At 34.5% G+C, this 13,117-nt stretch overlaps 1 protein-coding gene across 6 annotated transcripts in view; it reads right to left on the bottom strand.

Annotated features, from left to right (window-relative positions):
- FANCM (FA complementation group M) overlaps positions 1-13,117 on the bottom strand; it is a 59,017-nt gene that overhangs the window by 4,639 nt on the left and 41,261 nt on the right. For 3 of the 6 annotated variants that reach the window (XM_032621776.1, XM_032621779.1, XM_032621782.1), the window contains 7 exons: positions 12,022-12,119; positions 11,718-11,786; positions 9,965-10,084; positions 9,078-9,234; positions 6,328-6,434; positions 3,823-4,386; positions 114-489 (listed from right to left, as the gene is read on the bottom strand). In XM_032621776.1, coding sequence (XP_032477667.1) covers positions 114-489; positions 3,823-4,386; positions 6,328-6,434; positions 9,078-9,234; positions 9,965-10,084; positions 11,718-11,786; positions 12,022-12,119 — 1,491 coding nt within the window. The remainder of the gene's footprint in view (positions 1-113; positions 490-3,822; positions 4,387-6,327; positions 6,435-9,077; positions 9,235-9,964; positions 10,085-11,717; positions 11,787-12,021; positions 12,120-13,117) is intronic. The other 3 variants (XM_032621777.1, XM_032621780.1, XM_032621781.1) reach the window with 2 other exon arrangements.

The following is a 13,117-nucleotide window of genomic DNA, read 5'->3' as shown; positions in this document are numbered from 1 at the left end:
CATGAGTCAGGTATTTAAATTTTAAGAGCTTCCCACATCCTGACAGTAGGATAATGAACCAAATAATAGGTTCCTTTACAGCCTTATAAACAAAACCATTTAAAAATACAAACCTGTTTTTTCTCTGTCCTTTTCCACAATCACACATATTCTTTCAAACATGCTCTGTAGGTACTGGATCTGGTCAATGAGCTTGTTCTTATTGGTACTATTTAACATCTCAGATTGAGACCTCCTTTCCACCACCATGCGGTTACTCACAATATAATCACAACCATTAAGAGGACAAACCTCTACCTGTAAGCCATGAACTGCTCTTAGGGAAGAAATTACTTCTGAACCAGAAGTGATTTCACGACTGTCTACAAGAATACAAGTTCTTTGGCCTTCCTGTGGAAGTCTAAGAGAAGCATGTGTGCCAGCCAAGCGTGGTCGTGAGTTGGAACAGTATGCCACTGAAGTGCCAGAATCCTCCAGAGCACTAGTATCCTGAAAAGCAGAAAACATCAATCACGATCAGTTATATGTATGTTAGCGCCATAAACTTCTAACTCCTAGGCTGATTTTTCTTATTGATACTTTTTTTTATTCCTTCAACATCAGCAAAGTGACTATGTAGATGAAGGACCAAGCTACCACTTAACACCTTGTAGGATGGCTAGAATTTTTAAAAAAGGAAAATGTGTTGATGAGAATGTGAAAAAACTGGAATGTACATTGCTGGTGGGAATGAAAAATGGTGAGGCCACTGTGGGGAGAGTTCTCAAAATTAAAGAATTACCATATGGCCCAGGAATTCCACTCCTAGGTAACATACCCATAATAATTGAAACCAGAGACTCAGATACTTGTATGCCAGTGTTGATTAATCTTGGAAAATCCTCAGCCATGCTTGTTCAACTATATCTTCTACTTGCTCTCTTTTCTCCTTAATTCCAATTACATGTATCTTAGGCTACTGCTTACAGTCCCACAGCTCCTGGATGCTCCATTCTGTTTTTTCACTCTTTCTTTATATTTCTGATTGGGTAATTTTATTGACCTAGCTTTAAGTTTGTTGGTTCTTTCCATGGCTGCATTGAGTCTACTGATGGGCCTATTGCAGACATTCTTCATCTCTTTTACCATGTTTTCCATTTCTAGCATTTCCACTTTATTGTTCTTTATATATCCCATTTCTTGGATGATATTCCCTTTCTGTTCATGCATGTTTGTTTGACTTTTCCACTAGAGCCTTTAACATGTTAATCATGGTTATTCTAAATTCCCTGTCTGATAGTTCCAATGTCTGGGTCATATCTGAGTCTGGTTCTTGAGAATGTGTTTTTTTCTTCCTTCTATGTATCTTGTAACTTTTGGTTGAAAGCCAAACATCTTGTGTAGGAGAGTAGTGATTGAGGTAAATATGAGCCCTACCAAAGTACAGAAATAGCTTTGGACCCATGACAAAACATCACAAAGTCCTTTCAAACTGAGCTGAGGTCTGGGCTCGTGTGCCAGGTGATTTTTCTAAATATTCTAACTTTTCTTTGTAAACCTGTGCCTCAGAGAGTTTTTCTCCCCATACTCTTGTCTCTCTCTCAGCAGTAGATTGCTTTTATTTCTCACTTACTGCTTGCTAGCCTGGTTGGAGGGAGTGCTAGGAGTGTGCGGACAGGCGGGGGGAGGGGGGTTTCTATTGTCCTGGTTCAGCCTGTCTTGGGCAGGAATTGTGTCCCTGGATCTCAGAGATGGGAACTTCTCAATGATCCTCCCCCTCTCCCTGCCCCCAGTGGTTAGAGATCTCTAATGCTCTGGGCCCAAGATGTTTTCCTGCCCCTTTCTCAGATGTAGAGCATTTCTCTCTTATTCCTTTCCTCCATCTGCAAAGGGTCTTCACCTAAGCCCTGGAGCTGTAGGGTTTGCTGTTCTTCCCCCAGTAGTTTAATGCTTTTTGTTCCATAGGGGAAATAGGGGAGAAGGAACTAGTGGTGCCTTTTCCACAGAAGGAACTAGATGGGGTTTGGTGCCTTTTCCACAGTAGCTTCTGGTCACTTCCCCAAGGCCTGCACTGGGAAGGAGGTTTTCTCTGATTCTCAGTCTTTCTTGTGACCATCTGATGACTCTGTGGAAAAGAGCCCACGAGTGGTTATGAATTATCCTTCTCTCTGCAACTCCCAGGGGTTCTAAACGCTCATGCTATCCCGTTGCCTTTTGCAATTCATTAATGTTTTAGCTGAATTCTTCTTGCCAGATTATACAGTGCCCAGTGACTGTCCCAAATCAGCAAGTCTCTCCTTGGCACTTGTCTCCTTAGATATCAGGCTAATTGGCTGTCCTGCAACCTCAGATCCAAATAAACTTATGATTTTGTAGATTATCTGGTTTTTTGGCTGTTGTTACAAGGATGGGAGCAATGCTCTTTCCAGCTTTCTGTATTCTAAGCTAAAGAGGAAGTCCTAATCACTCAGAATAATCTTTAAAATATACTTAATATTCAATCTTTTAAGAAAAGGAATAAATGTCATGAAGGAAGAAATGAACACTAAAGAACCAAAAGAAAATATTGGAAATATTTCGTTATCTTGGAGTACAAAATGGCTTTTTAAACATGACACTGATGTCAGAAACTATAAAGAAAAAAATTGGAACTGTATAAAAAAGTTAAATTTTCCTGTGGCAAAACCCACTATTAAACAAAACAAAGGCAAATGACAAACAAGGAATACTGTCTGCAACACACGACAAAATAAGTATTAACATTTTTAGTATCTAACAGTTTTTGACAGGATATTTAGTCTATTTTCTGTCTTCTCAAATTGATCTCAAATTCCTTCCCCTCCTAATCTGAAGAAGAATCATACTATATGTATAGTATTAGATAGTAGAGGAAAAGTTAAAACACATTTCTGTTAAAACTCTATCCTTTTTCACAGTCCTCAAAATATTACTAGCCTATATCTATTTTTTTTAGTTACAGCATGGCAAAATAGAAATGTAGAGAGTGCTTACTGGTTTTGAAAGTAATGTGCAAGTATTACCTACCCTGACCCTTGGGATTACTATCTTTCTAATACAGCTGAGAATACCGAGGCTCAGGGAAATTAAGTACTTTGCTCTTCTCCAATCTATTTATAAGACTTAATCTAGTCAATTTTATCTAATTATGCCTTCCAGAAATAACTTTGTGCAAAAAAGGCCTGGAGATAATTTACAACTAGAAATGCCAATTTGAGGGCCATTGTGCGGACACTGGAGCATGTTGCTAAGGTGGAATGGGCTGAAACACCTGGAATAAAAGAGAAATCTAAGTCTAGGTCTAGGGATTCCTATTACTATGACTTTAATCCCTATTTTAGCAAAACTACTGCAACTATGAACTCTTAAAAACTGAAAATGATTTTAGGAATTACTTTATCAATAGTAACCATTCTGGAAGGAAAGAAATTCAAAGGAAGGAAATCAGCTGGTACCCCTAAACTCCTCACCCCAATAAGTAGATGAGAGTTACATACCAGAAGCCTTCAGAGGGGGAAAGAAAAAATCTGGAGAAACTAGTTCTGAGCTTTAATTTCTGTTAATTTTACCTTGTAGGAAGCCCATTTCCTATATCCTTTTTATAAAATTAGCAGGTTTCCTTACAGAAAACTATTAACACATTTTAAAAATAAGCATCCTACAAATCAGCTATAAAATTTAGTGTGCTGGTTTCTTGTCTGAAGAATTTTATCACTTGCTAATTTTTCTTTGACCTAGTTATTTAACACAAAAGAAAGAAAAACAAACCAAAGAAAACGTTTTGGTAAACATACAAAGGCTTTTTCTCTCTAATCTGATTCATACCTTCAACTGAATTGGAAATTTTCTACAGTCTTTCTGTGAATCAACAGTAGTGAATGATGATGAGGTAGGTTCAATTTTAGTACGGCTCTGAGGTTTGAAGTCTGAGACATCGGAAACTGTAACCTTTAAATTAAGCGGTGTCTGTTGTCTCCGGTTTGGCGACTGATTAACAACTGGATTAGAGTGGTCCCTGGACTGCAATGAAGACCCAGAAGGCACTAAATTCAAACAGTGGTTTTGTTGTTCACTCTTGGTAACTGCACTTGGATTAATCACAGTGCTGGATTCCTGTTTATCATTTACATTGTTTTCCTCCTCACTTGAATCATCTGGTAAAATAATTCTGAATAATTTTTTTTTTGAAGATGCACAGTTTTGTCTCATCTTCATTTGTTTTAGCTTTACTGCACGTCGGGTTTTATATTTTTTACTCCTACTTGCAAAGCAATCTTCAGTTATTAGGTTAAAATCAACACAGACTTCTTCACTTGATTGGCTTTTGCAAGACTCCTCTTCATCAACACAAAAACTGTCTTCTAAATAGGTTTCATCTTGCTCAGGAATCTACAATACAAATACAAAATAAGAATATTATAAATTTCATAAAATCAGCATGTTCTAACATATTCTTTTAAGTTCATGGTATCTTTCTGAATATTTATTTCACTTACTTTATTAAGTCAGTCACTTGCTCACTAACATATATCGAGCATATTCTTTTTTTCTTCCAGTTTTATTGAGATATAATTGACATACAACACTGTATAAGTCTAAGGTGTACAGCATAATGATTTGACTTATTACATCATGAAATAACTTTAGTGAACATCCATCATCTCACACAGATACAAAATTAAAGAAATAGAAAAAAAATTTTTCCTTGTGGTGAGAGCTCTTAGGATTTACTCTCTTGACAATTTTCATATTTAACCTACAGCAGTGTTAATTATGTTTATCATGTTGTACATTACATCCCAAGTACTTATTTATCTTATAACTGGAAGTTTGTACATTTTGACTACCATCATCCAATTCTCCTTCCCCCTACACCACTCCCCTGCCTCTGGTAACCATAAATTTGGTCTCTTTTTGTATGAGTTAGTTTGTTTGTTTTTGAAGTATAATTAACCTACAATACAATGTTAGTTCCTGTTACATAACATACATTTCAAAATGATCACCAGGATAAGTCTAGTTACAATGTGTACAAAGATATTACATAATTATTGACTATATTCCCCACACTGTACATTTTATACCTATGACATTTATTTTGCAACTGGAAATTTGTACCTCTTAATCTCCCTCACCTATTTCTCTCCTCCCCCAACTCCCCACTGGCAACCACCCGTTTGTTCTCTGTGTCTATGATTGTTTCTTTTTTATGTTGGTTCATTTGTTTTTCAGATTCCACATATAAGTGAAATCATACAGTATTTGTCTTTCTCTGTCTGACTTCTTTCACTTAGTGTAATGCCCTCTAGGTCCATCCATGTTGTCACAAATGGCAAAATTTCATTCTTTTCTATAGCTGAGTAATATTCCATTTTATATATATACCACATCTTCTTTCTGATTATTCTTTATGGAAGAAAATGAGGAGTTTGGGAATAAAAAAAGAATGATTTACCCTCTAGAAATTTACAGTCTAGTGCAAGTAGCCAGAAAAATAAACAGTAATTTATAAACAATGTGATAAATGCTATATAATAAACACAATGAAAGTACAGAGATAAGAATGACCATATTTCCAAGGTGAATATGGCAATTTATAAACAAATAAGGCTAATATGAAATTGTTATCCATAAATGAAAAATAATCTATGGTTTTTAGGATATACCATTTTTATGAAAAACTTAATTTTCAAGAGAAATATGACAACATAGAAGAATTAAAATTTTAACTAATAGATGATAAAGTTCTATTCACTTCCTTTAAGTATTCTCCTAATTGGAAAACAATTTAAGAGTATATTCTAGGGCTTCCCTGGTGGCGCGGTGGTTGAGAATCTGCCTGCCAATGCAGGGGACATGGGTTCGAGCCCTGGTCCAGGAAGATCCCACATGCCGCGGAGCAACTAAGCCCGTGTGCCACAACTACTGAGCCCACGAGCCACAATTCCTGAAGCCCATGTGCCTAGAGCCCGTGCTCCACAAGAGAAGCCACCACGAGAAGCCAGCGCACCGCAACAAAGAGTAGCTCCCGCTCGCCGCAACTAGAGAAAGCCCACATGCAGCAATGAAGACCCAATGCAGCCAAAAAATTAAAAAAAAAAAAAAAAAGTATATTCTAATTAGTTCAAGTTAACAAAAGGATAATTTGATCAAATTAGTACTAAAAGGGATTTTGAGAGTTCATTTAGCCCACCTTCCTTACTCAGGGTAGAAATTATTGCAAATAGTTCTGATGGTCCAATTTTAGAAACAAAATGAAAGCTTCATTAATGGGGATATATTTCAACACCACCACCAGGAAATTCTCCACTATATTTCTATAGTTCATACCTGTGAGAAAATGTTTATGTTGTTATGTTTCTTATGGACCATTTTGTACCGATTGTTCATCAGTGGACTTCGCACAGATTTCATGTAAATAGCTCTCATTTCAGAATCTGTGTAGAGATAAAAAAAATTTCAAACAGCAAAATTATTTAAATGAAAACTAACAAAGTATTTAACTTTGACCTATCCCAAATTCACATGATTCAAAACTTGTGGAACTATTTTACACAAAAGATATTTAATATATATTGAAACATGTCTAAAAATAATTATTCAAAAATGCAAAGTTAGGAGTTTTGCCTTTGACAGATGATCTAGTTGGGTGATCATGGACAACTTATTTAAGCTCTCTGCCTTAGCTATCTCTCTTCTCTGATAACGAAGATTAGGAGAGTGCCTTTTCATGAGAAATAAATGTACACAAAGACCTTAGAACTGTATCTGATTTATAGAAAGCATTCTATAAAACTAAAACATAAAAACTCCAGGCAAAAAAACCCTATACTTAAAAACATCAAAAGCTACAACCAATAGTAAGTATGTTTCATAATTTTCAGTCAAGCAAAAACTAGGAAACACAGGTTTTTATTTATGCCTTTTTTTTTTAAGGTTGTAATCAGAAATCAACTTTAATTTTTGTCTCTCATTTCCCCTTACATATTTTTGGAGTGATTAAATTAATTAACAGGTTATTTTGAGGGATAACATTGCTAATTTAATGACTATCATGCTTGGGACAAGATGTATAAGCTTTTCTTTGAATAATATTTCCCTTATCTCCATTCCATAGCTAGCTTCAACTATTAGATATTCTCCTGACTTAACTACCCACTTCTTACTCATGATAAATCCCTACAAAATTTAGTGAGATCTTTATTTCCAGTTTACTGTTTAAAAGGACTCAATCAAGGAGCTTTCAGAGATATTTTTTCATTTGTTTTATAGATTTTTTTTTGGTATAATGCATATACAATAAAATTCATCCTCTTTAGGGTACAGTTCTGAGTCTTGACAAATGCATAGTTATGGCAACCACTATTCTATTTGCTGTTGCTATAGTTTTACCTTTTCCAGAATGTCATATAAATCAAAGTATATAGTATGTAACCTTTTGAATCTGGCTTTTTCCACAAAGCATAATTCATGTGAGATTCATAGGCCTATCATTTTTTAAAGTTATATAGCAAAGAGTACCTAAGAAATGAGGCTTAAAAAAAAAAAGGTAATGTGGATTTTGAGATTTTCTTAAAAAAAAAAAACTTTGAAATCCTACATTTCAAACATACTGTTTCTAAATGGAGTTTCAGATCTCCCTACTCTCCATCCCAACTGCTCCACCTTCAACCTTCCCAATTGCAGCAACTAAAGTCCTTCCTGCTGCTCAAGCCCACTGACTCCCTCTTTTTCTCTCTAATCCATCAGAAAATCCCATCAGCTGTACATAGCCAGAATCCAATCTTTCTCACCCTCTCACTGCCCCCACCTTGGTAGAAGCCACTAACATTCCTTGATTAGATTACTGCGATGGCCTCCTAAATGGTCTCTTTTTCCACCTTTGCTCCCAAATAGGCTGTTCTCAACACAGAAGCTAGAGCTATACTACTTAATATGAGCTGGCTGCTCATTTATTACTCTCTGATCTCACTTCCAACTACTCCCCTTCTCACTCATTCAATTCCAGTCACAATGCTGTTCCCTTGAACAAGCCAGGCACACTCCTGCTTCAGGGCCTTCACATTGGTTGTCATCTTTGCATCAACATTCTCCCACCAGATTATACAATACTATAGACCTGCAAAAGAAACCTTATTCTGCAAATCATATCAGTATCGGCAACGTGGTACCGATAATTTTGTATTTAAAGCCTTTTTTCTTTAAAGTCACGGACCTTGGGAAACTTTGCTGTTTCAAATCATATCAGGCACTGCAGGAGCAGAATAATGGCAAGATTTGTGAAGGATAAGAATACAGAAGAGCCCACCACAATCTTTCCCATTTCTATTAAAGCCAATCTGAATCATCTGCTCTTAATATATTGTATAGAAGACCTGCTCAAGCATTGTTTGGGGAGACTGTTTTCTAAAAGTAGATCTCCCTTACCTTAGCAAATTTAATAAATTTAGCTTTGTGTCTCAGCTGGTTTTAAATTTAGCTTTGTGTCACACTGCTGGATTCCTCATCTCCTTCTAGTCTTTGATTAAATGTCACCTTCTCAATGTGGGCTACCCCTAATTACCTTACTTAAATTTGCAGCTTATCTGTTAATACCCCTAACTGCTGCCACTCCAAATCTTCATCTTACACAACTCTTTTTGTTTTTCTGTAAAGTTTTCATCTTACACTAAATAATTTAGTTATTATGTATATTGCTTGTCTTCTTCCATTCAAATGTAAGCTTCATAAGGGAAGGGGGTTTTGTCCATTTCGCTCACAGATGCAGCTTTCTCAAGAACCTTACATAGTACTGGGCACATAGTAGGCACTAAATACTTGTTTAAATGAACATCTGACATTGAGCCAACTAGGTCATTCTGGAGAGACATAATCAAATTAGCAGAAGCCTATAAACAATCAACTCTCACATAAAGCAAATATTAACAGAATTTGAATGAAAATGACCAAGTATTTTACACATGACAAATTTAATTCCCTTTAAAGTCAAAGTTCTTTGGAAACTGACTAGAATATTTAAGTATAACCACATTAAAGGCACTGAAAATCAAAAGAAAAAGAAGCATCATTATATCACTTACCATTTATAGCCTGTGACAGTTGAGTCTCATCATTTAAAAAGTCAAGTAATGAGGAATCCTGTTCATTTTCTGACTCATCATTTTCATCTGATGAAACACATTCTGCATCTTCTTGGGAAAGTTCTGCTTCATCATCTAAAAACTTCCTAGCTACAAGCTAAGATAAATGAGAAAAAAGGAAGATGCCTTTAAGAAAATCATTTTATTTCTTCAAATAATTGGAAACAGTTCTGGAAAGTGGATTTCTTGCCAGTGCTTTTAAGATCAAAAATAATAAAAACAGAAAACTGCAAGAAGAAATAATAAAGTAGTATACCTATTTAAAATTTCTTCTTTTAATTCTGTTATGAATAAAATAAAGTACAAGTCAGCATATCAGCTTGCTGAATGTTTCTTAATAAGCACAAAGTCTCCTGAGTCTTTCAGCTAATTAATTTTTTCCAGGAAAAATACAGTACCACAGAAAGACTGATCAGACAAAAAGGTGCTGAGAATTCTTTTCCAAGAATGTGAATATTGGATAGAGATAAGAAAAACAATATAATTATTACAAAAGCAAATATTCTAAAACTCAGATTTGTCTCTATATTTTCTTCAATTTGAATATTAAATCCTCAATACACTAAAGTTTCTTCATTTAGTCATTCAAAATAACACAACACTGCAAGATAGTTTCAAAACACAAAGAGAAACTAAAATACCACACCTTAAGATTTTAATTCCAATACAAAAAGTAAAATTTGTGTCAAAATATTTTTTAATTTTGGGATTTTTTCCTATAAGAAATTATAGAGAAAAATCTACTTCTGTGTAACATCTACTGTTCTTTACTAATTAAAAAATATATAGTATATTTATATAAAAATAAGAAACGGAAAAAAGTTTACCTTTAGGTGACTCAGTCTCTTTTGGACTTTGATGCCTCTTTTATTATGATCCTTGAAGTCTGCTGATTGTGGATCTCGTTTGCTAAAATTCTCACTCTCATCGCTAGATGATAAATCTAACTAAAATTCAATAAAATTCTTACATGAGAAAATATAATTGGAGTGTTGTATCTTAATGTGTTTCTCAAGGATTATTGCTTCTGTTTTCATTTTTCCTTTTTAAATAGTTGACCTAACATTTTCTTGTTAGAAAAATAAAATGCTCTTACAACTCAGAGCCATGTTATAAATACACAATACTTATGAATTTAAAAGTTAGGTAATTCTAAGTACTAAAATAATAAATTAGGTAATATAAATAATACTAGTATTCATTTAATTTTGTATGAAATTGAATGTATCTGATGAAAACTTGTGTTTTTAGTTTAACTCTTTCCTTTAGAAGACCCTGAAGGGCTTCACACAAAAAAAATTAAGTCTGTAAATACAGCTATCAAAATTAGTCCAAACATACATGAGTCCTTTCAAACTAAGAAACCAATATAACAACAAATTTTGACTATGAAACCTACTATAATATCTCTTACAGAATAATATAAAACCAATCAAAAGAATCAAAAGAAATTTATCAAAATAATTTCAATTAACAGGAATAATTTTAGGTTAAAGTAGATTGAGCATCAGCATTATCAATATTTTAATTCACTTCTAGTAAGTCAATCAGACATTCTAGTTCAAGTAGCAAGTTAAAGCAATTTTTCTAATGAAGTTTTATATGAGTATACATGCATTTTCAATTAATTTTGCACAAATTATACTAGTTTGTATTAGAGAATTAAAACACACAAGATTTCCTAATCTCAAAATTTAGCTATCAGCTACAAACTGATGACAAATGAATACTATTAGCCTTAAGACCTGCCCCCCAACCCAGATTTCACATTCTCATAGTTGTCAATGCCTTGTCAATGCCTGCCAGACACTGTCACTTTACTATCCCACATGAACTTCAAACATGTTCAACACTGAACTTACCACTCTTTCTTGTTTTCTCTAAAGATGTGACACATCTGCCAACTAGCCCAAGCCAAAACCAGAGAGTCATCGTGGACTCCTTTTCCTTCTTTCAAGCCCATTCAGTAAGCAAATGAAAGAATAAGGCCTTCCAAAAACTCACCCAGATTTTTCTCCAATTTTACTTCCTGGTACTTTTTGTCTTTACAATCAAACCACAAGAGATGCTGTTTCCCCACTTTGTGTCCTTCTTTAAGCTGTTGGGGAATGCCTTCCTTTCTCCCTTCTCTTCCCTAACTGCCACAGATGCTTTAAGATTTAAGTAAGGTGTTATCTTCAAGAAGCTTGCCAGAACTCCCAAGGTCTAGGTTAAGGGTTTATCTTTTCTTATCACTTAACTTAAAAAATTATATGGAAATTATCCACTTACTATCTATCCTTCCTATTAGATTGCAGACTTAACAATACGAGGAAATAATCTTTACAGTATACCAAACATCTTACACAGTAGATATAAAGTAGGTATTTAATCTGAATTGCTGGAGTGTACTGACAAAAATAGGAATAGTTTTTTGAAGGAGTTTAAAATAGAAATTCCAGTCACATAGGATTTACTATCTATTTTTCTGTTAAACATATACCCATAAGATCAAACATACCTATGGTCATCTATACAGATATTTCTCTTGTAATATTTATTTCAAAAGGAATTACTATACATTATTTGTTATTTACTTACTCTGTTTGGAGGAACCCTGCGCTTTTTGACAGCATGAAGTGGAGAATCAACTTCGCTATTTTTCTGATTCTAGATAAAGTAGATAAATAAAGTAAAAAGTTAAAAAAAAATAGTTTTAAGGGGAACAAAAGGACTTCCCTGGCAGTCCCGTGGTTAAGACTCCATGCTTCCAAGGCCGGGGGTGTGGGTTCCATACCTGGTTTGGGAACTAAGATCCCACATGCCATGCGGCATGGCCAAAAAAAAAATAAGAGGAACAAAAAATTTTATGTGATCATGTTATTGTGATTATTGAATGACTCACCTCAGGGGACTCCAAAACATTTCCTTTTGTCTTTTTACTTTTTCTTCGGAAAATCTCATCATCTTCACTTTCACTGCTTGTTAACTGTTCATCTATAACTTATTAAAAAATAATGAATCTGGTCAACAAATTTAAGTTTATCCAACCACAACTATCTATTTTATTTATGGGTCCAATAAGAATTGTTTCTGGCAACCTCAACATTTATTCACTCTCAAACAAGATAGTTTTTTAGAAATCTGACCCAAAAATCAGCATGGGAAAAAACAGAAAAATAAAAACAATGCCAGTGAAGAAATTAAGACATGATAACTCCTGGTAATAAACATATATTTAACTCAGGTTCAGTTTTACAAATTAACTGAAAAAAGTCCAGAAGAGTGCAAAATACAATTTTATTAGTCTTATTCGTTCTAGAATTCATCTCTAAAATCTACTATAGTCTTTCTGCCCTTTGTGTCTTATTCTCTTTCTAGTTGAAGGCTATAAAACAATATATTAAAAGATTTTTTTTAATGTATGTATGTACATATGTGTACATATACATATTTGTGAGTAAGTGTAAAATAAAAATTGGTAGTCACCCAAATGTTGTAATTGGAACAAGACATTCGTGGGTAGAAAGAATGTTAAAAAACAAAAAACTCATGTGAAATCAAATCCTTCAAGTTTTCAGATACTTAAAGTTCTATTTCTGTACTTGCATAAAATTTTGACAGAAGACACCTTTTATGTGTTTTTATGAAACCTTCTATAAAAGCCCTGTGGTTGTTTTAAGATATGTTCATAAATCCTCTGATATGCCTGCTTTTCAAGAGTTGGATCATAATTCTTCTACCCTTGAGGGTGGGCCACACTTGGTCACTTGCTTCTAACAGAAGAATATAATGGAAGTGAAGGTGTGTTACTTCAGAGTCTAGGTCATAAGAGGTCTCATCCTTGCTCTCTTTCTGGACTCATTCACTCTGGAGGAAGCCAAATGCTATATAATAAGAATAGAGGAACTAACCCAATGGAAAGGCAAACATGGCAAGAAACTGAGGCCTCTTAACCAATGGCAATGTAATCCTCCAAGCTTATTCAAGCCTTCAGATAA

Source organism: Phocoena sinus, chromosome 2, assembly GCF_008692025.1.
Source record: "Phocoena sinus isolate mPhoSin1 chromosome 2, mPhoSin1.pri, whole genome shotgun sequence".
NCBI lineage: Eukaryota > Metazoa > Chordata > Mammalia > Artiodactyla > Phocoenidae > Phocoena > Phocoena sinus.
The sequence above is the reverse complement of the archived record's forward strand: the minus strand, read 5'-3'. Positions and strand labels throughout refer to the sequence as shown.